The sequence below is a fragment of the Anolis sagrei genome, chromosome 2, assembly GCF_037176765.1.
Source record: "Anolis sagrei isolate rAnoSag1 chromosome 2, rAnoSag1.mat, whole genome shotgun sequence".
Lineage (NCBI taxonomy): Eukaryota > Metazoa > Chordata > Lepidosauria > Squamata > Dactyloidae > Anolis > Anolis sagrei.
The window spans coordinates 136276866-136299511 of NC_090022.1; the positions used below are offsets into that span (position 1 = coordinate 136276866).

The window sequence follows — 22646 nt, forward strand, 5'->3', positions numbered from 1 at the left end:
AAGAAGTAATAAATCATACAACATACATATATACCTAGAAAACCATTTACTAACTACAATGACACTACTACATAAACAAACTAACATTTACATAAACCAACACAGAGATACAGATAATTTCTAACATGCTAGTTAAAACGTATCCTCTACACCTTTCTCCTCTATGCTATTTGGAAAACACAAATATTTAAGCTCTATCAGTATTGGTTCTACTTATGTATGCATTTTACAGGGTGAGGCAGCATAACTTCCTTTTTAAAAATGTGTGCCATTCAGTCGGTTGAAGACTTAGCGAAGAGCTCGTTTGAGAGGCGAGAGTATAAGGTTTTGTCCTGACACAGTTCAGTTGCCATCATGCATTGGAACAGTGAGGAGAGTGCTTTTGCCGTTGAGGCCTACTTTTCGAGTGGATTTGGAGTGGCCGGCCCGCTCTCCAGATTAGGCCCCTTGTGATTTTTTTCTATGGGGTTTTTTGAAATCCCATGTTTATGTGAATCGTCCAAGGACCCTACAAGATTTGAAGACCAACATCCAGGAAGAAATTGCCAACATAACGCCTGCTATGCTGGGAAGAGTCATGACAAATGCCAGAAATCGGTTTACTCAGTGTATGGAGAATGGGAGACGTCACCTACCTAATTTGATCTTCAAAACTACGTAAAACAAAACTTTAGGTATGCGTCCACATTATTAAAAAAAATCTGATTCATACAATGGATTTTTATTAAGTTTTGAAAAAAGGAAGTTATGCTGCCTCACCCTGTATTATCCATCAAAATTACTTTTGTTCTCCATATTATCCTCATCTATTCACTCACTAATCCCTGTTCTTCTTTAAACTTTTCCAGTGTCTTTCAAATTACATTTGCTAATTTGTTCATTTGCACAAAATTGTATAACTTTGTCAGTCAGTCGATTTTTGTAGGTGCAGCTATATCTTCCATCTTTCAGAATGTAACTGGAATTGCCATATAATGAAAAAATTCTTCTCATTGTGCTCATTTCATAGTCCAACAACAAAATATCACATTTCAATTGTATCTTAATTTTTTGAATCTTTCCCATGTCATCATGAATCTGAATTTAGGGTTTGTTTTTTTACTTGTTCACATGTCTATCACATATGATAAACAGTTCCTTCTTTTTGCTTACAATTCCAACATATAAAGTTTTTCTTTAATATCATAACATAAATTTCAAACCTTCTTTCCATATCTTTTCCGTTGTTTCTTTTTTATTTTATATATGTTTTGAGCCATTTTATAGTACAATATTTAACTTGTACATCTTTCATTTCTACTTTTAATAGTAAATTATTCATTTCTGCAATTAAAGGATCATATTTAGTACACAGTAGCAATTCAAACTTCAATTTTGTTATCTCAAAACCATGTAATTCCTCATCTATTTTAAAGCATTCTGTTAATCATGTACAGAAGTACCAGGGAAAAGATATTTCAAACTCATTTATTGTTTTCATTCCAAGTTGTCCTCCTTCCAGAATCAGGAGATCCTTATATATTACATATTTGTCCTTTCATTTTTGTTTCTCACACAAGCTTCATGTAATTAGGCTCATAAGGGCATCCTATATTTATTCCATATTATTTAAATAGGTCTTCTAATAAAATAAAAACATGATTAAGATCAGCATGTGCCTTGATCTTATCATACCATAAATAACCATACCAACCAAATCTCAAATCAAAACCTTCTAGTTGTAATGGTTTCTTATTTTTTTTTAAATGTTATCCAGTCTTTTATCCAAACTAAACTACAAACAGTAAGTTATTTTCAGGCCAGAGAGTTCCAAGGTCACATCTAAGTCTTGGCTTTTTGCCTTGTCAAATAAATTGTTTCATGGCCTCCTGTCATTGCTTAAATGGAAGCCCATAGCCAAATCCTAGAACAATGAACCAGGCCCAGCTATTAATTAAAACAGTAAAATGGGACATGCAAATTTAAAGGCTATATACTTTAAAATCAGAGACCCTTCTGATTTCAGATTTAAATTGGCCACCAACATTTCACCATCTGAGCTGCAATGGTTTTGGAGAAATCCCTCCACCAAGCTGCACTCCTGCCACTAAAATTTTTCAAGTGGAAGGGGAAGATTCCCAGCGCAGAGAGCCAAAGTGTAGGGGATAATTTTTGTCTTATTGCTGATCCCCTTCCATGTGTGTACTGCCAGCCCTTCCAATAAAGTTGGCACTAGATCACATATTGATAACAACAGTTGCATTTCCCCATCCCATCCCAGCCCCTACTCCTCACTACAATTAAAACAGTAGACATGATTTTTTTAAAAAACAATCTAATTGTTCTCATCAGTCAGCTGAAATGGAAAGCTCCAAAGAAGGTACTTTTGCTAGTGCTTGGATGAGCACAACTCGGAGAAAATGGGGAAGGGTTAAGCTTGCCTTCATTTGATGTCTCCAAGATCATAGTAAAAAAATAGTTCCCCGTCTAAACGTTAGATGATCTAGACCAGTGGTTCCCACCCTCTCATCCCCGGATGTTTTTGGCCTACAAGTCCCAGAAATCCTAACAGCTGGTAAACTGGCTGGGATTTCTGGGAGTTGTAGGCCAAAAACATCTGGGGACCCCAGGTTGAGAACCACTGATCTAGACGGACATCAACAGGTAGAAATATTGAAGTCAGACTTCAGGCAATTATTACATCATTACTAAGTTATAAGATAAATCTTCATTTTAACTAACACAGTAAACCCTCAATTTTTACATGTTTAATTTGCATTTAAGTTACATTTGTGTATATCACTGCCTCTTAAATTGTGGGTCCTGGCCCCAAATGGGATCCCCTTAGCTCAATACTGGGGTCACAAAAAAGTGGCAGGAGTAAAAAGTTTCTGGAAATCACCCATTTACATACATCTGTTAGCAATAACATGCAGTGTTTCCAAGCAAGCCTTGGAAACATTTATTTTCAGTAAATGTTTGATTTTTATATCTATTTTATATACCTATATACTTCTGGTCACATAAAAAATTTCTCAGGCAGAAACGTTTCATGAATGAAAAGAAACTCAGAAGGATGAAACACAGAATGCTTTTAGATGAAAAATAACCCCTTGACACATTTCTCCCCCGAATGAACGAATTTCCTTTTTTAATCAGGCAGACTCAGAGGAAGAAAAAGAACTTCGAGTGATCTTCGACATCAATAGTATTACTTAAAAAAAAAGAAGAAAAAAGAAACTGTCAGTACATTGCAGTCGTAGCTGTCATAGCTTGACTTTTCTAATCAGTCAACCTGAGACAAACAACATCTACTCTATTAAAGGTTTAGGAAAGTCCCTGTTTCACCATTACCTTCTTTGCCTTAAAATATACAAGAGTATGGAAAAACCTGGTGACATTTAGAATGCACTGAAGGCATTCTCTGAACTGAAATGGACTTGATTTCACTTTAGATAGCAAGATATAAGAGGAACTCACTAGGATTATCAAGAAATGGAGAAAGATTGTTAACCCAGGTTGAGAATGCTGACACAATTGTAGTGAGTTGATAAAGTGGACTTCCTTTCATTTAATTTCTTAAAAAGATATAAAGTGTATTTACATCTTTTTAGGCGGCAGCAAACTAACGTGGCTATGTTTTGGAATGCCACTACAACTGTATAAGCAGTGACTTCAGGCCTCCCTGTGCAAGGAAACCCCTGAGGTAGCTTTATCCTCTTGAGGCACAAGGAGCAGGTGCAGCTCCAACTATCACATTGGGACCCTTCCCACTTTTGATTCCATGTGGCTGCGGTGGTGGAGGAGGGTTACACATGTCTCCACCTGGGGGACTTTGAGCTGCACAAGGGGCAACACATGGTGATAGGCTTTGCTTGAATCCTGCAGGGTTGCAAGTGTCTCTTCCGTTCATCAGCATGCTTCCACCTCTCTTTGGCCCACTGATGAGGTCACTGTTGCACACAACGGCCCCTTGGCTCCTTTGCACAGCTGGCAAAAGAAGGAGAAAGAAGGGGGCACATGATAACAGTTACAGGAAGGTTCCACCAGAAATAATGAAATAGCAAGACTAGTTTGGGAAAAGGGGGTCTCTCTGAGTTACTTACAGATATTCACTGCACATTCTCCATCACTGATCCTGGAGGGATTTTAAGAAAGATTGAAAGATCTCAGTAGCTATATATGAAGACCCAAAACACATAGCACTACAAAGTGGATTTACAACTTATCAGAAGTGGTGAGTTGTGTGGCACTTTAGAAGATGGATATGTTTTATAATGGCATACGCTCTTCTGGATAATATCAATATCACTGTATACTTGTAGAAAGCTTTGTTTGTACAGAATGAGTAAGCGTGAAATTTGCTGCAGCAGTATAGATTAAATCCAGGGAGAAAATGCCTATACTTTGCAGTTTTCAATACTGAGTTTTTGTTCAGACTTCAGCACTGCATCAACTTATTGCAAGTCTTCAAGATATTTCTGACTTATTAGTCACTCTAAGGCAAACCTCAGCTAGATTTCTTCAAAGAGGGCTAGCCTTTGCTCTGAGGGTGAAACAATATGACTCTTCCAAGGTCACTCAGTAGATATCCATGGCTGCCCAGAGATGTACATTTCCAAACAAGCCTAACATTTCTATCTGTTGATTGTTAATACACAGCCAAAAACATTACTTTAGTTTTCCAGCAGTTTCAGAAATAGCCCTCCTATTATGCGTATATATCAGAAACCTTTCTGTATTTTACCTGCATTCTTCTCCTTCTAACAGTTTCCTGTAGGTTGCAATCTCAATATCTAGGGCCAACTTGAGATGCATTAATTCCTGATATTCTCGTAACTGGCAAGCCATGTCTTGCTTGGCCTTGTGCAGGGCATCCTCCAGATCAAACAGCTTGCATTTGGCATCCTTCACAGCCATCTCCCCACGCTCCTCTGCACCAGCCACCTCCTCTTCCAATTTGCAGCGCTGTAAGGTATGGGAGACATAAGAGAGATGAGAAACAAAGGGAGAAATACGCACGTTCAAGGTGGCATAGCATTAACAAAGGGAAATAAATATACTTATATTGCACTCTGGTCCTTATCACATGGCAATTATTTAGAAAATTTCTGCAATAAATTGTGAACATGTTAATATTTGAATTGTTGTTGTGTTACTTCAAGTTGTTTCTGACCCCTGGCAACCCTAGCACAGGGGTTTCTTGTTCACAAGAGACTTGCCATTCCCTTTCTCTGTATCTTCAAGAGTGTGACTTCCCAAGTGGGTTTTATTCAAACATTCATAGTCTAATGATCAAAGCACTACTTCCTCTTGTTTCTTGTGTGGTTTTCTTAAACCACTTTCTCTGTCTATTCTGATTAAACTTGGTAGAGACTTGTCACAGTACCTCTGCGAACTCACTACAACAACACAGCCATAGGTCCACATATAAGGGCTCACCTAGAGATACAATATCCAACCCTGGAAGGGAGTAGTGGTAAACAAGGGTAGGGTAACAGGATTTCAAGGGTTGGAACTGCTAGGCTATCCTAGAAAGGTGATCTGTCACAGTCACTTTTGTACTTCATGCAGAAATGACTGTCTCTTTCCATGCAGATTTTCAGATATTGATCTATTCTTGTGTATTTTCTTTTAAATGGACAATTTTTTTCAAACGTATTATATTTATTTCGTGAAGTTTTTTCAGTTCTAAAATATACAGATTGTGCTTATTTTGTGTTCATTCCATAAGATATATATTTGCATTAAATGTGAAACCAGCTCATTTTTCACTCCTGGGAACGTGACCTCAACTGATATGCCCATTTTCCAATACAGGCCCAGCAGTTCTCCAGGAATGCATTCCTTTGCTAGCTTGGCAGCACTTAATTAGGAATATAATAGTAAAAAAACCATTTTATATTATCACCATAGGTATGACAATCCGTATAGCACTGTTGATCCTTACCTGAGTTTTAACATTGGAGATTTCTGCTTGCAATCTGTTAACTGTCCTGGTCAGTTCTTCAAGTTCATCTTTGAAATTGCGGAGATTATCACAGTGTTTGGCAGCTGTTGTTTTCAATTCCTGATACTGAAGTGGATATACAGATGAGCAATGTGTCACTGTATCAGAAATCTACACAGATATATGAAGGCTTGCCCCCGCAGCTGAAATATTTGGCAGTCCCATAAAGTAGACCCATTGATTTAATGGAATTTAAGTAAATGTTGATTCATATGTGAACAATTAATCCAACTGGTTTTACTCTCTTTGGGACCCACCAACTTACTTCTGGCTGATATGTGTATTCCTATTGATTGGAGGTGGAAAATTAGAGATGGTAACCAGGTTGCCTTAGAGGTGGTCAATCACAGTTCAAGATGGTTGAAAGGGGTGCAGATGTATCAAAAGATAGAAGCTTGCCTCTGTGATTTTTCAGAGAGTGTTTTGAAATGGCACTGAGAGATGTTACACTGACAAAGAAAAGATTTGAGATAGAACAGAGAACTGCCTGTGCTTTTGGGGAACTTAAGGGGTCAGAGATTCCTGGGAAGGTCGGAGTGGCAGCAGCAGTGACATGAGTATGATCTATCCCCTTTTCCTGCACCAATGAATACAGGGAAAGGCTACTGGTTCTAGTTTCTAATCTGGATAGTGGATCAGGCCAATACAGCTGTCCAAACTTCTCTGAAGCCATGGGATATACCAAAGTTTCTAGTAAAATAAAATACTAAAAAAAAACCCCCTCACTGGTAGTTTCTGGATGTTATGGGAACAGCTATGTTGTTCAACCCTTATAAATGCTGATAGCTGGGTTTATATCTCATCAAAATTCAGATGGAGCATTTTCATCTTCAAAGATCTACATATTATTTGCTCCCTGAATTCCATTAATTCCACCATCCATATATTGAATATATATATATATATATATATATATATATATATATATATAGAGAGAGAGAGAGAGAGAGAGAGAGAGAGAGAACATTGATTTTGCCATTTTATATAGGCAAAATCAATGCCTTTTTATGTAACGGGACTTGAGCATCCACAGATTTTGGTATCCATTGCTTTGGGGGAAGGGGAGGGAAGAGTTGTCCAGGAACCAAATTGTAGTGAATACCACAAGGGCACACTGCACTAAGGATGGTGAAATCAACATACCTGGCACTGACACCAAGCCTCAGCTTCTGCTCGACTTCGGGACGCAATGTCTTCATACCGACAACGGAACTCTTCAATGATGCAGGCCACATCTAAGTCTCTACTGTTGTCCATTTTCACGGTGACACAAGTGTCTGAAATGCTGGACTGCATTTCACAGATTTCCTGTAAAGAACACCAACTATTTCACATGATGCTGTTGGACTTGTTTTCATGCCATAGTTCATTTGTTGTTGCTAAATGCCTTCAAACCAATACTGACCTATGGCCAAAAAAAATCAGGGGTAGTTTGTCATTGCCTTCCTCTGTGTCCTCTTAGAGTGTGTGATTTGCCCAAGGTCACCCAATGAATTTTCCTCACTGAGCCAATACAGCTCAGTCTTCCAGAGTCTTTTACACTGCAAGAGGAGGTGGAATTTTGCTCTTTCTAGCACACATAGTTAAAAGCAAGCAGCTGCAGCCTCTCCTAGCTTGTCCCCCCCCCCTTCATTAATGATTTTGCCATCTTGACCACATTCTGATGTGACCTGGTTTTTAATGTTGGAGGGTATGCATATGGGGCCAAAGAAAGCCATGTCTTTGCTTTGAGTCCCCAACTACCATATGTAATCATGTATAAATCATCCTCATGTAAAAATTACAGGGAGATTTTGGGACCATAATTATGAATTTTGATACGATCCATGGATAAGTTAATGTCACCACAGGGCACCAGCCACCTCACCATTTCCCCATTCAGGCTTTCAGAAAGACCAGAAGTTTCACAGCAGAGGAAGTCTACTCCTTCTTCTAGGTTCTTCCAGTGATGTCTTTCACCACTCCACAAAGAGAAGGAATAGTTTCTTTTTAAAATATGAGTTAAGATACAGTATTTGTGTTGATCCATTGATATTTCATTGATTTTTTGAATAAAATTTCTAGACTTATACATGTTATGTAAGGCACTCTAATTTGTTTTTGTCAACTCAGAGTTTAGTTACAATAACTTTGTAGTACATTCTACTTATTCCATGAACACTAATCTCACTATTTAATACAGGATGGGACACTGAGATGGGTCGGGGGAATCAATTTTCTTAAAGCCTTTGAGGTTGAAGAGCATGACAAACAATGCCACTCCTGTCCCCACCTGGGAGAGGCTAGAAATCTACATCTGGTTTTGAAAAACTGTCTTGCAGTTAAACAGTGCAAGGGCGTGCAATCTGTTTATAGTTTAAATTGCCATTTCTATTGACTCCCCCTTCATACAATTGTAGCATTGGATGTCTCCTGTGGAATCCCAGAATTGGTAGTTTGGTCAGAGGCAACAGAGTAATTCTTGAATTTTAATACCTCATAAAACTATGCTCTGTAGAAGACATTCATCCTTTTTTCCAGGGAGGAAAGGAGAAACTGGGGTGTTTGGGACATATCAGGAGCATTGTTGATGGAACTAACAAATTGTTATTACCTCCTCAAAGGTAGATTTATAAAATAAAATGTCTTGCATCAATGTCTCCACCTTGGCTTCTTTTTCTGATTTCTCCATGAAAATGTAATCCACTTCCTAGAGGAAAACAGAAATGTCAAATGAAAGCAAAATGTAATTGACATCCAACATTCAGTAAGTCCCCAAATGAGAAAATGTCAAATTTATAGTCAAAAGCCAATATGTTATGTTCAGGATATAATGAGAAAGAAAAACAACTGCTATAACAAATCATTCTTTGCCCACAGATCTTGTCTCATCTACACTTCAAAATCTGAAATATATATATATATGACAAATCAAATGCCAGCTTTGGTCTGGAATCCTGCTGATGATTTATACTTGTGTAAATATCTTATAGCTAACTGATCTTTTCTAAACCCAGGACTTTTTCATTTTTAAACTAAAATCTGGCTGCCCAGAATAAAGTGAATCTTTCAAGGTGGCTAATAATGATATATTTTTGTCACTACTCACCTTTTTAAGTGTAACATATTCATTTTCAGCACTGGCCCTCCTGTTGTATTCTTCTTCATATCTGGAATAATTAGCAAGACAAAGTTTATATATTAATAAGGAACTAGTATCAATTAGTCAATAATCTTATATCCAAATCATCATCATCATCATCATCATCTCCCTATGCCTCGAGGTGGCGTACAACATCATATAAACAAGAGATAAAACACTATTAAAAGACATAGAACAAGATGCACCAAGGTTAAAATCCATTGATAAAATGCATATTGAAATTCACAACTTAAAATTAACCGGGTAGGCCTGTAAAAAGGGATGGTTTCTCACTTGCATCTTAAATTCTTACAGCTGATCTAACTGTCAAATCTTCCAGCAAGTAATTTCATAGTCTTGGGGAAGCTGATGAAAAAGTCCTCTGGCTGACAGCTGCTAGTCAGGTCTGGCAGGCTGGAGTAGCCATTCTCCAGAGGACCTAATAGTGTGGGGCAGATTGTACAAGAGAAGACAAAGGCAGTGTTGCCCTAAGTCCTGGATGCAAACCATGTAGGGCTTTAAAGGTCAAAAACTAACTGACAACCAGTTGAGTGACTTTAATATAGGTGTAATATACTCACTCCTGGATGTTCCTGTGACCAATCTGGCTGCTGTATTTCAAACTAATTGGAATTTCTGAACTTGGTACAGAGGTAGCCTAATGTAAAGTGCATTACAGAAGTCCAACCTTGAGGTTACCAGAGCGTTGCACTACTGATAAGCACTTCTGACCATCACATCTACCTGGGCTGACATTTGGAGAGACATTCAGGAGCATTCCCAAGCTGTGAATATAGTCTTTCAGGGGGAGTGTAATCCCATCCGGAACTGGTTGACACACCCTCACCCCCAGATTAGGACCCTTGATGGCAAGCACCTCTGTTTGGCCTGGATTCAGTTTCAATTTGTTTGTCCTATTACCTTCTTCAGGTATTCATTCAAAGGAGACATACTAAACTTACAGGAATGTTGTTTCTAAGCATGTGTTAGATTGCATTGTCAAGCTATTATGCTGCAGCCTATTAAGAGCAAGGCCTTCAGAAATATAAAATAAGCATGTAGCTGAATACATGGATGTGGTAAAATGGTCTTCTTTGTGGATTGAACTAGGGGAACTGTGGTCTCATTATGCCTATCAAGCATAGCCACTAGACATTCTAATATAAGATGTGATCTACTCCAGTGGTTCTCAACTTTTGGTCCTCCAGATGTTTTGGGCTCCAGTTCCCACAATTCCTAAAAGCTGTTACACTGCCTGGAACTTCTGGGATATTGGAAGACACCTGGAGGACCAAAGTCTGAGAAACACTGATGTAACCATTCAAGGGGAGCAGTTAGGAGACCTTGTTAATTCCAGATCTTAGAAACATTAGTTTTTTGGATCACAGCTAACACTGTCTCTGGATATGTTCATAGAGGTGAAGTGATCTAATACTGCTGATCCAAAAAAAATAACTTTTCCTCCAATCTCTGCCTGTCTCCTAGAGTACTACCATACAAAGGGCTTCTATGGCTACTGATGAGAAGACCAGATAGATAGATAGATAGATAGATAGATAGATAGATAGATATAAATGAATTTTGCATTTCCTCTTTAAATAATGTCCTCCCTGATATGAACAAGAAGCAGTGGAAATCATTGGAGGATCATAAATGGAAAACAGCAGTGTCAGAGTACTATCCTCCCTAAAATTCCATTTTGGAGGCAGGATAGAAATAGGACAAAAAAATTGGAAAGCACTTACCTAGCTGTCAATTTACAATACACCTACTTTTTCTCCCATTATTGTGTTGTTTCTGAAATGCAGAGTTGTTTTTCAGACAGCCCAGTTCCCTGCCCCCCCCAAGCAATTCGAATTAATTTCAGAGTTCCCAATATTTTTAATGTTTAACCACTCTCTCCATTCCTTCCTCCCCTTTTCTTTCCTTTCAAGTGCTTGCCTTTAGCCATTTCATTTTAATTTCCTGGGTGAAACTCACCCCCAGTATCCTTTACCAATCTGTCCTTTCACATTTCTTTTGTAGGTTCTAGTTTGTTCCCTACACTTTCTCCTGCCGTCTGAGCAATTCTGTCAATAATACACTTAGACCTTTTGGTTTACCCTGTCCTTCCATGATAACTGGCCAACTGGGAAATGTATTTGTACAATATGTTGACCATAGTAGACCTCCAGATAAATGAAGTGAAGTGATTAGTGTTGCACTGGAACACTAGTGTTCAGAGTAGTTAATATGATACTTAATCCATCCCCACTGCTCACTTCTTCTTGTTCCCTTCCATTGTATCTCTCCAGTTGTTCATTTCCACCTGCAGCTGATTCCTCTCCCATTGTAGGCGCTCCAGTTCCTTCCTTAGTCTACTGACATATTCATGAAACATGGGGTCCATGTTGCTTTTCTGGCGCTTTTTTTCTTTCAAGAAATCCCATTTAGTCTTCAGCATCAAGTTGTGCTGCTCCAGGAATCTCACCTAAAAAGGACAGGGGCACCAATGATTGGTGGGAAAATTTACAAGAAAAGCTGGCACATTCATTTTCTTTCTTTAGTTTCTTACATTTTACCATACAGGTTTACCTTATCTAAAATGCTAGAGACCAGAAGTGTCTTGGATTGTGGATTTTTCCCCAGATTTTGGAATACTGTATTTGTACATACTGATATATCTTGAAAATGGGAACCTAGTCCAAATATGAAATTCATTTATGTTTCATATGTGCCTCATACATATAGCTTGAAAGTTTTTTTATATACAGTATTTTAATACTTTTTTGCATGAAACAAAATTTGTGTACATTAAATCATCAGAAAACAAAGGTGCCACTATCTCAGCCACCCATGTTCACAGTTTGGGGATACTTCAAATTTTGGGATTTTGGATAATGAATGTTCAATGAGGATAAACAAGGGAAAACAATGCTTTGCTGATACATAAAATAATCCAAGTGCCAAGCACATTGACTATCGGTTAGGGCATCTTCTTTCCACCACTTGTAGAGAGGCTAAGTGGGCTTTGGCAGTTAACAGAATAGTTTCTCCCACCAGAATGTAACCAGTGGGATCATTTAGGGATGTATGGGCAAGACAATTCACGAAGACTCTATTGTTCTGTCTCACAACAAATGAGATGGTTGAGAACATCTGTCAGTTGCTTCACTAAAACTTCCCGGACCAATCAGGAGCTAACACAGGAGTCTTGAATGGCTGTCAAAATGCAATAGATATGCTCTGAATTAGCAACTGCAGTATTGCAGTTCTTCTCTATTGACATTCTCTTTGACCAGTGAGAAAAAATCTCTGATTTTGCCTTCAATCTGTCTGTGTCTCATTCAACCTTCTGAGAAGCTAGACTTTGCTGGGCCCCCAAACCCATGGTTCTTGAAGTAGCTAAAATCACAAAATAGTTTGACATCATTTTAATTGCCATCGCTCACTGTTATGGAATCATGGGAATTGTTGTTTTGCCAAAGAAGGATAGTGTTCATCAAACTACAATTCCCAGGATTCCATAGCATAGAGCCAGGGCAGTTAAAGTGATATTAAACTGCATTAATTCTACAGTGCGGCTGCAGCCTCAGAATCCGTAATAGTAGTGTTGGCCCTATAATGATCTAGCTATTGTTCTGTGGTCTCAGTCCCATGTTACTCTCAACTAAAGTAGAACCCTGGATCAATTACAATTTAATAGAAGTCCACACATCTATTAAATTGATGAGTTGGCTTCTAATTAGGTCTAAAGATAAAATTCTGTGTTGTGCATGTGAAAGTATTGTCCCTGTGTCCTTCCTTGTGCTTTTCAACAAAGGAAGAAGAGCTCTATGGGAAGTGATGCTTTCACTGGGCTTCCTGCACTTGAAATGCTCCTGTACGTCCACTCTACCTCTATCATGCAACCATTGGCCATGATAAGTAAATGGTCCAGAGTAGCATGACCTTGAATACCAGATGCTATCTACCAGGGATGTAGTTCTTCATACATGACATTCTCACAGGCAAGATTGAAACATTTTACCATTTTTGTCCTTGCTTCAAGACAGTCATTGAAAATGGCAATCTTTGAAGACTTTGGGAAAATAGCTTATTAAATGCATCTTTTGTGTAGTTATTTTTAGTGCAGAAGATTAGTTTCCTTCACAAAGAAGAGCTTTTCCTAGGCAGAAAATCCATGTGCCTTTGTTGATTAAAATAAATAAAACTGCAAAAAAATTGCAACACTCAAGAAAGCCATTGCTCATGTGAAATGAAATGAATGTTTATGCGGCCTTCAGACTGATGTTGAAACTGGGTGGAATGGAGTTATGACTGATTATATACAACGGAAAAAATATTGTTTTGCTAATTGTTACCTCCATGTCCTCTGCTAGTTCTCCCAGGCATTCCAGCAGAATACTGGACTAGACTTGCCCAAGACCACAAAAAACCCATACACAGCAGACGTGAGGTCTGATCCTTAAAGACCAATTCATTCCATGTTTATTTTTTCAGCATCCTTTTTACAAGATCCAAATGAAATGAGTGACTTGACTAAAATCACACAATTCTAATCCTATGACACCAAACCACAAGTGTATTTAACTGTCAAAACACTGGTATTAATTTCTAAAACCTAAGGCTCTAAATCGGGATCAGAAATCTTTAATTTTTACAAATATTTTGGATTTGAAGTCCCAGAAGTTCCAGGCAGTATAGCCAGTGGTAAATAATTAATTTGATTAGATACTACATTTAAAGTGATAAAGCAGTTCCAGTTTTAGTGCCATTAAAAAAATCCAAGGGTGCAGCTACACTACAGAATTAGTGTAGTTTAAACCACCTTGCCTGCCAGGGTTCAATGCTATGGAATGCTGGGAGTGGTAATTTTACAAGTTCTTTGGCCTTTTCTGGCAAATAGTGCTCTCCAAACTACAAATCCTAGGACTGACCCATGGTAGTTAAATGGTGTTAAACTGGTGCTGATTCTACAGTATAGGTGCACCCTTGGATGTCTTCCATAAAGTTTAGACTAAAACCCAGAGGAATTCGCACAACCACTGGAGGTATTGGCTGGTATTGATGACTTTCCCCCTGATAAGCTGAAGATGTCCTCATCATCATGTGAGTCTACACTACCATATAATCCAGTTCAAAGCAAATTATTTGGGTTTTATATAGCAGTGTAGAAGGGACCTGACTGGTCCAAGATCACTCTGTGAATGTATGGCTCAGAACCCTTCTGCACTGCCATATAAAAACTAGATTATCGGCTTTTAACTGGATTATGTGGCAGTGTAAAATGGACCTCAGTGGTCACTTGAATAGAAGCTCCATAGTCTTACTACACTGCTCTGGGGCCTTTTCACACTACACAATTAAATCACCATAATTCCACTTTAATCACCATGGTTCCACTCTATGAAATTCTGGCATTTGCAATACAGCAAGGGGTACTTAGAATTCATAACCAATGTTCTAATACCTCGCCAAACTATAAACCACAGCATCATATGGGATGGGGCCATGAAGTAATAATGTTACATAGTGTGATTCAAAAGAGACTGGCTCTTTTTCAATGTGTTTTTTCATTATTTTATATACAAGTGCAATTTGTTTGAAGGATTTGAGACAAATGTGATACACATGTTGGGTTTCAAAGATCTGAGGTTTATGCAACCACTATACAATAAGGATGAAGAGATCTGTTCGGTCTACACTTATCCTTTTTCCAATATTAAGTGGGATTCTTCCCCAATGTTACTTCTGATTCAACCACAACTTTTTCAAAATGGATGTTGTTATTTCTGCAATTGGACACATTTTTGTATGCATTTGTTAACAGTAACAGGATAACCAAATGGTGAAATGTGGAGAGTCTATGTGTTGCTGAACAAATCACATTTGATTCATATATTAGTTCAAATGGGTCAAAATGGTGAATTTATTATGGATACATAAATAAAATGAATTTATCCTTTAATCTGTCTTATTTACTTACCTTGTCAATGAAACAGGCAAACTTGCTGTTCAGGCACTGAAGTTGGTTCTTCTCTTGGCATTTCACTGCTTGGGCTGCTGAGTTGATCTCTAGGTTGAGTGGTTGCAATAGAGTCATGTTACAAATTACTGGTGTAATAGCAGGAGTACCAGATGTACCAACTCCAGCTTGATTTAACCCATAGGGGCTATATAAACTGTAGCCATATCCTGCACCAATTCCTCGATGCCCATATCCATATATTGCAGGACGGCAGCTACTCCCTGTGATCTTAGGACCGTGAGAACTGGAACCACTCAGACTTTGGCTACTAAAGTAACCAGCTCCTTTGAATCCAGAGCTGCATCCTTTGGAAGTGGAAGGAAAACCAAAGTGACTTCTGCTCTCAGTTGATGGGAGCAGAGCTGAGCAAGAAGTAAAGTTACTGGGTCTTTTTGCAGGACTTGGTGGAGAAGACATGGTTTCTTCAAAGAGAGTTGTTGCAAAATGAAGAAGTTAAAATTGCAGGAAGAGCCAGCAAGAAACAGTCTGATTCCATCCGATAAGTGTGTGGCCTTTATATTTCTTTGTGGATATGGGCTTGGTTGCTTCATTATAGGGAGATCAGAAAAAAATTCTAGCATTTATGAGCTTGAAGGGTTTTACTTTTGCTTCATAAAAGAAAGAAGAGTGTGGCTCATGAAGTCTATAAATGATACTCAGGGTGCTACCAATCGTGGGAGAAAATGCCAAGCTTTAAAAAAAATCTACACTTTTCCTACCGGTTACTCTTTTTCCCATGATTGATTAAAGCATTAATGATTCAATTCAGTAGCTTTGGAGACTGATAATGCAACATCAGGAAAGGAGGTGTATTTTTAAGCCAGCATTCTCATTTTACTACAACAAAATATGGACAAATCACATTTTTGGAATACGATGAAGTAGAGACACTCTGCTCACACAAATATTATTTCTGCAAGCAATTGTATCTTTTTGAACAAGAAGACATCCACTGATGCATTACTCAAAAAGTTACCTTGGTAAGTTGTTACTCCCACCCCCAAAACCAAGGAAGTTGGCACAACCATTGACTCTGTTGCCTGGATCATTCTGGTAATATAGTGCCCTAAAAGGATCTTTTCCAAGCTCCAAAGGTTTCCATCGAGAAGGTTGCTAGTACATTGACACTACTATAAAGTTTGAAGGTGGATTTAAATGAATCAGTTTCACTGTGCACTGCAAGACCTACCACCTCATCACATTGGGGGGGGGGGGGGGGGGGTTAGGATGCTATCTCCTCTTCAAGATGGGGCCTGTAATAAGAAATTCCATGTGCTGATTTGATTAATGTGAATTTAATATGATATATGGTATGAATGGAAGAATGAAAGGATGTATGGGTGGAGTTAATAATTTTGGAAGCACCAGTAAAATGTTAAGGCCTGCAATGACTAACTATTTATATTTATTATTGATTTCATGCATTTCTACCCTGCCCTTCTCCCCCCAAAGGGGGGGTACCTGCTTGCTGGACCGTAATTAAAAGTTGCTAATAAGAACTGAAAAGTAAACTCCGATAAGAATTGGAACAGTGATAAGAGAAATGTTTACAACATTCCTTATATTAAGAAGGAAGTCAACACAAGCCTTCTGTTTGTCAACACCAATCAAGAAGAGTCAACATCTGGACAGGAAACTGAGATGGATCCAGGATGGAAGAAGTCTATCATTAATTTACATCTTTGGGACTACATCAGCAGAATATTCATATAAAACCTCAATGTGACAATTCTCAAACTGTGACAGACCTGAGGAGTCTGGTTCACCCACCATGCTCTGCTCCATGGGAAGGAGAGAGGTGGTGTATTTGGAAAGTGGCAGATTTGCAAGGAAGCAGTCTGATCACTTTGGGGCTTCTTTCTCAAGGAAAGAGGAAGAAGTGAGCTTTTGGGGTCTTAGATTTTGTGCAGAGAGTCAGGTTCTGCTTTATGGAAAACCAAGATCTGGTCCTTGGCACTGTTCTTAGGGAAATAAGTTTTGGCATTTCAGCATTTTGAAATTTTGGTGTTATGTGAGTTTTGGAACTATGCGTTGGTAGGCTGCAGTAAAGCAGGGTCTGACCTAACAGGTGCTTCTCTGAGGAGGGAGAAAATATTTGGATGCATGACGATGAATGCATGTACATGTGTGTGAATGGTGATTGAAAATGTATCTCCCCTTTGTTGTTTGTTAACCAATATAATTGTAAATCCAATGTAGTTGCATAGAATCTGTATGTCTAATATCATTCTTAGTGTAAAAGTTCTGTCAAAATTCTGCTATACCCTCTCACACTGGAAATTGCAATAAAAAAACCTATGCTTTAGAATTATTGAAAAGTCATTCATGACAGGGCCAGCCGAGTGCTATCAGACAACACTAGCTTGGCCCAGCCCACATTCAACCCTGAAGTTGAAAAGAAGTGTAGCAAGATGCTTCCTTGACAATGATGAAGAGGTAAGTGGGTTTGGGGTAGTTCTGACATTGCTAAACAAATTTTTGTGCCCTTTCCCCATCTGATGGGAACAGGGCTCCAACTCATCCCATTCTCCCATCTGATGGGGGAAGGAGGGAGGGTGCTGCTGAAATAGCACAAAATGGAGTGTGAAGAGGCCCCTTAACAAATATCCCAAGACCATATTTGAGTCTGGGACGGTGACCAGAATATCTGCTGATTGAGGATCAGAATTTAAAACCATTTCCCCCATGTAAATAGTCCACTTAAATGTGTTGATGTACATCAATATGTCCATTTGGGATCAGTGCAAGGCACAGCAAACCATAGCAAGGCAGAGAAAATGAGAACAAAGTTGAGGAAAGATGTGCTTCCCCTCTCTGGGAAGAACTTACAGGCAGTTCCCAAGTTACAAACATCCAACTTACAAATTATGCATGGTTAAGAACTGAGGTGAGACAAGAGGAAGTGTAAGAAATCTACTCCTCAGAAGGGAAATTCACTCCTGAAAGAGTTCTTATGGGGGAAAGGAGCTTTATGACCAATCCTTGTTTCCACTACAAGCCATTTTATTTCATAATCATGTTATCACAGGGACAGACAGTGAGGTGAAATCTTTTGAACAAGGGTACAGACAACAAAACAAATACCACAGGAGGGTTAACACTTCCCTGTGATATTCAAAGCATACATACACCCACACACATGCATACATATATGGAGTTATACTTAAAATGTACCTGTTTTGACTTACAAACAAATTCAATTTAAGAACAAACCTACAGAACCTATCTTGTTCCTAACTTGGGGACTGTCTGTATTTACTTTCTGGCCAGCTGGCAAGCACTCTCTGCATTCTCCCATCTCAGGATATACTCTGCATGGGATATACTCTAATAAGTTGCAGTGCATTATCTGATTCATTTTGGACTTTCTAGTGATGTTTTTAAACTCACTGTTTCAGACTGAATGTACACTACAGCATGCATTGGATGTGTACTGTTTGTCCTTCAGCCAGCTTTTAACTGGGTTATACTGTCTGAGTCTCTCCGAGTCAACTCTCTCTCCATAGTTTCATGGTTATGGATCAGGCACCCTCCAAAGGCTGCAGGAATCAGAAAAATCAGAAAGGCTGACACACTTTTTTGGTTGTGATAACTTGTTTCTTTTAATTGTTGCACAGTATGAGTGCATATATAAAGAGGCAGTAACTTACTTTAAAATTAAGTTGCTATTCTTGGTGGCTACTAGGACAACTGATTCACCCTGCCTAATTAGTTTTTTAAAAAGAGTAGGCAGTCCAATCAAACTGGAGGGTGGAGAGATGGAAAACCAGCCTTGGAGTAGGGTAACATCTTGCCCCGAGGCCACCCTTTACCTACTAAGGATGTTCAATTTGGTTAAACCCCAATCTGCTTTCAGTATCTGGATTTTGGTGGACCCCTGATCCATTTTTCAGGAACATCCCAAATTTGGTCAAGAAAAGTCAATTTTTTGATCCGGCAACTAAAAAATCTGGGAAGATCTGGCCCACTGGATCTCCCTCCATTCTCCCTTCTTTCCTTAGCCTTGGTTTCACCTTGCCAGAGGCAGCACCGTTCTGGCTTCCCCTTCATCACATGGGTGGAAATCTCTTTAAGCCGACGTAAGGAGCACCCGACGTAAGGAGCCACCCTTTCTGGGGTCCTTTGCCCTCAACAATGAAGTGGAGTTAAGGGAGGCACTCTTTTTAAACATTTATTTCGGGGGGGGGGGGGTTACATCACATAAAGGAGCATTAGCCATTCTTTAAAAAAAGATATAAATCATCTCTTTACATTTCTGTCCCCCTCACTATTACCAAGGGAAAGAGAAAACATATAAAGATGAGTAAAGAGAAGATGACCTCGATTCTCTTCTGCCTTCAGGAAGCTGGATTGACTTGGATAAGGAGACACCAGGTATCCAGATAGACATTTAGGATAGCTTAGCAAAGAAGACGAGGAGAAAGAAAAATTTGAAAAGTAACTTTTATGTTAAGCCGCTTTGAGTTTCTTTCAGGAGAATTGAGTATAAAGAAATATAATAATACAAATTCATTGCAGGTATAGTTGTAAAGCATTCACAAAGCACAGGCTTTGCACTTGTGATAGAATTACAGCCCAACTTGTGTTTATTTGCTCTGTGGTAACCTGTTTAAAGTTTAAAAATAACACAGAGTCCCATGACCTTTAAATATTGATTGATTGATTTATTTTAAATCCTGCTTTTCTGCCAAAAATAAAACTAGAGGCCATTTACAGTACAACTAAAAAAAAACATTTTAAGCAAAAACCAAAATCTAAATCACAATCATAAAAACACCACAAACCTAGGAAATCAAGGAAATTTTCCAACAGTCTCCTGAAATAAAAAGTTCAGTGAAAACTTATGCTCCAGCAAAATCTGATAATGTTTGAAATGCTAAAAGACTCTGCTGTTTCTGATCGTACAACACACTAAGGAGCTTAACACTTCTGAAAACTGATACCTCTTTGAATATATATATATATATATATATATATATATATATATATATATATCTGAACCCACGATTCAAAGATGCATCCATTTTATGTGGAGGGGGAAGTGTGTCTTAGAATCAGGGATTTGGGTATGTGAAAGAACACGAAATGCTATAATTCTGACAGATGTCTTATTATAACTAAAGGGCCCACATGACGGAGGCAGAATTTTTGAAAAAGCAGAAATTTGACTAATTAGGCTCCCTCTGTTCTTTTATGTAATTTGTTTTTTTGGAGGGAAATAGTATATTCTAACACACCGATTAAATACATTATGCATTTGCCTTCCAACCCCCAAAATAATGAGACCACACAACATTATTTTGGATCAAATTTTTGGGCAACTTTCTTAATAGTTACCTATTTAACTTTCAACTGGTCTAACTTGTGTGTATAGAATTGGTGTAACAAAGTTGAGGTAGCGTCCGTATCCGTCCTACCCCTCAACTATTTGGGCGGAACACTTGGGTAGCCTGTAACATAAACCCAGGCAACCACAAAGGAAATATGCAGAGAGGGTTTGCCCCCAGGTTATTGAGGCTCAACTCTCCCTATTTAAGGCCATTAAAACTTGTCTCAGCCCAAGCTGTTATCATAGTAGGCAAGTGTCTTAGTTGTTGGCCTTCACTCCAAAGTCCACCCACTTTGTGTTTTTCTAAACTATTTAAACCAAGTCCTATTTAAAAACACACCATCCCAGATAGCCCCTAAAAAACAGTATAGGGTAGGCGAAAAAACCGTTCTAGAATATAGGATGGAAAAATTCCTACCCCCATTGGCAACCAAGAATTATACTGTTCAATGGGCGGGCGTGGTGGGTCAGTGGCTGGAACCGACTGAAAAGGAGAGGCCGGCCAAAACCACTTGTTGGCTATGCCCTCCTTCAACCGGTTCCAGTGGACAATAATCCACTCCTTCTTTGGATGAGGAGACAAATAGCTCCCCCGCCCCCAGCGTTCCTAGGGTGGGGAGAGGTCCTTTCCTCTCCACATTGGCCCTGCAGTCTCCCAATAAATGCTATACATCATATTAACACATTGTATTAACATAACCAACCACACATTTTCCCCTTGCAAATTTTCCTTGCTGTTAGGGATTGGCCTACATTTCCAATCCCTCACATTATTTTCAGCCACACAGCCACGAATTAACATTTCATTTCTTTCCCCCGCTCCCATTATGCATGCAAATAAACATATTTTCTGTTAAGCGGAGATGCACTTATGCTGACATGCTCGTATCCACACAACTTTTTTTTTTTTTTTAAAAAAAATCAAACTGGGAAAGATCAATTTATTGGCAGGAAGGCTCGCCTCCCAATGATCAGTTCCACCCACCATTAACTCCTTCTTTAAACTCTGTTGCTAAGTCTGAATTTTCTTTAAAACTTCAGGATGAACAACAAAGTTTTTCAAAATTGATAGAGGCCCAGAGAAACACATTGCAAATGAATAGCCACAGATATTGTGTGTATGCTAGGATCAGAGCACCTACAAGGCAATGCGAGACAGATATTTACATCCAATATTATCCAACTGTAGGTCCCCCAACAGAAATGATATTCTGACATCCCTCTTGCAAGGGCAGGAAAGATCCAGCATAATCAGAGTAAGCCTTTTTATTCTGAAAGCTATTAAGAAAAGAGCAGATTTCCTGAAAGAAGAACCAGGAAAATAAGACTCTGACTTATCACCTTGTTGCCTTGTTTTTTTACTCGTGTTCTATTTTGAAATGGTCATATGACTGATCAAATAAATAATAATAATAATAATAATAATAATTATTATTATTATTATTATATTATTATTATTATTATTATTATTACAAGGCAATTAAGGTTTTTTTCATTCATGTAGAAAAGCTGAGTGCATAATTTTTGGAGTGTGAAACTCACTAGAAGATTTAAAAGCTTCATCTAGTTGGCCAATCAGATCCATAACTCTGTTGCCTACAACCATTAAAATGCAGAATTCTGGGACATTGAAAATGTTGAGTACCCATTTGATGGATGCTTGGAGGTAACCCAGTAATTTTTTTCCCCATCACCCTCCAAAACACCACCAGCCATTCTTCCTGCCCTATCTAAAACTCTCCATCTCTCTATTTGACAATGTGAAAAAATGTTTCAAAAAACTATTTTTCTTTGTCTTTCCTCATGCTTCAGCACTATAACTGCTTTTCTGGGACAAGGACCCATTACACAGAATGACAAGAGACATTTGAATAATTCGTTTACATGGGATTATATTGACATGCTCTCTGGGTCCCTATTTTCTTAGTTTCTCTTCTTCTCACTGAATTTGTCAGCAGCTTCATAAGGTTTTCATTCTTCCAGTGATTTGTGTACCAAGGGAACCTCAGGTCAGAAGTGTAATGGAAAAGCTGGGGCATGCTCTTGATCTAGGGAGTGGAATAGCAATACAGTTCCAGGCATCATCCTTCCACTTCCATAGATGCCCCTTACACACACACACACACACACACACCCTAGAGTCTCAAAACAAAAACAACAGTACATTAGCTAGTCACCATAGAGCAACTGGTGAGCA

At 38.6% G+C, this 22646-nt stretch overlaps 1 protein-coding gene across 1 annotated transcript; it reads right to left on the minus strand.

Moving 5' to 3' along the window:
* Positions 1 to 3691: 3691 nt before the first annotated feature.
* LOC132768387 (keratin, type II cuticular Hb5-like) lies at positions 3692 to 15537 on the minus strand. The gene is made up of 9 exons (XM_060764206.2): positions 15079 to 15537; positions 11372 to 11580; positions 9078 to 9138; positions 8583 to 8678; positions 7133 to 7297; positions 5930 to 6055; positions 4727 to 4947; positions 4086 to 4117; positions 3692 to 3969 (listed from the first exon to the last, which is right to left on the minus strand). Exons 1-9 carry the CDS (start codon positions 15535 to 15537, stop codon positions 3692 to 3694), a joined length of 1647 nt encoding a protein of 548 aa, XP_060620189.2.
* Positions 15538 to 22646: the final 7109 nt, after the last annotated feature.

Coding starts and splice junctions, on each gene's coding strand:
- LOC132768387 (XM_060764206.2), bottom strand. CDS start 15,537: ATGTCTTCTCCACCAAGTCCTGCAAAAAGACCCAGTAACTTTACTTCT. Junction 4,948..5,929: donor TCTCCAATGTTAAAACTCAG/GTAAGGATCAAC, acceptor CATACCTTACAG/CGCTGCAAATTGGAAGAGGA. Junction 4,118..4,726: donor TTAGAAGGAGAAGAATGCAG/GTAAAATACAGA, acceptor AAATCCCTCCAG/GATCAGTGATGGAGAATGTG.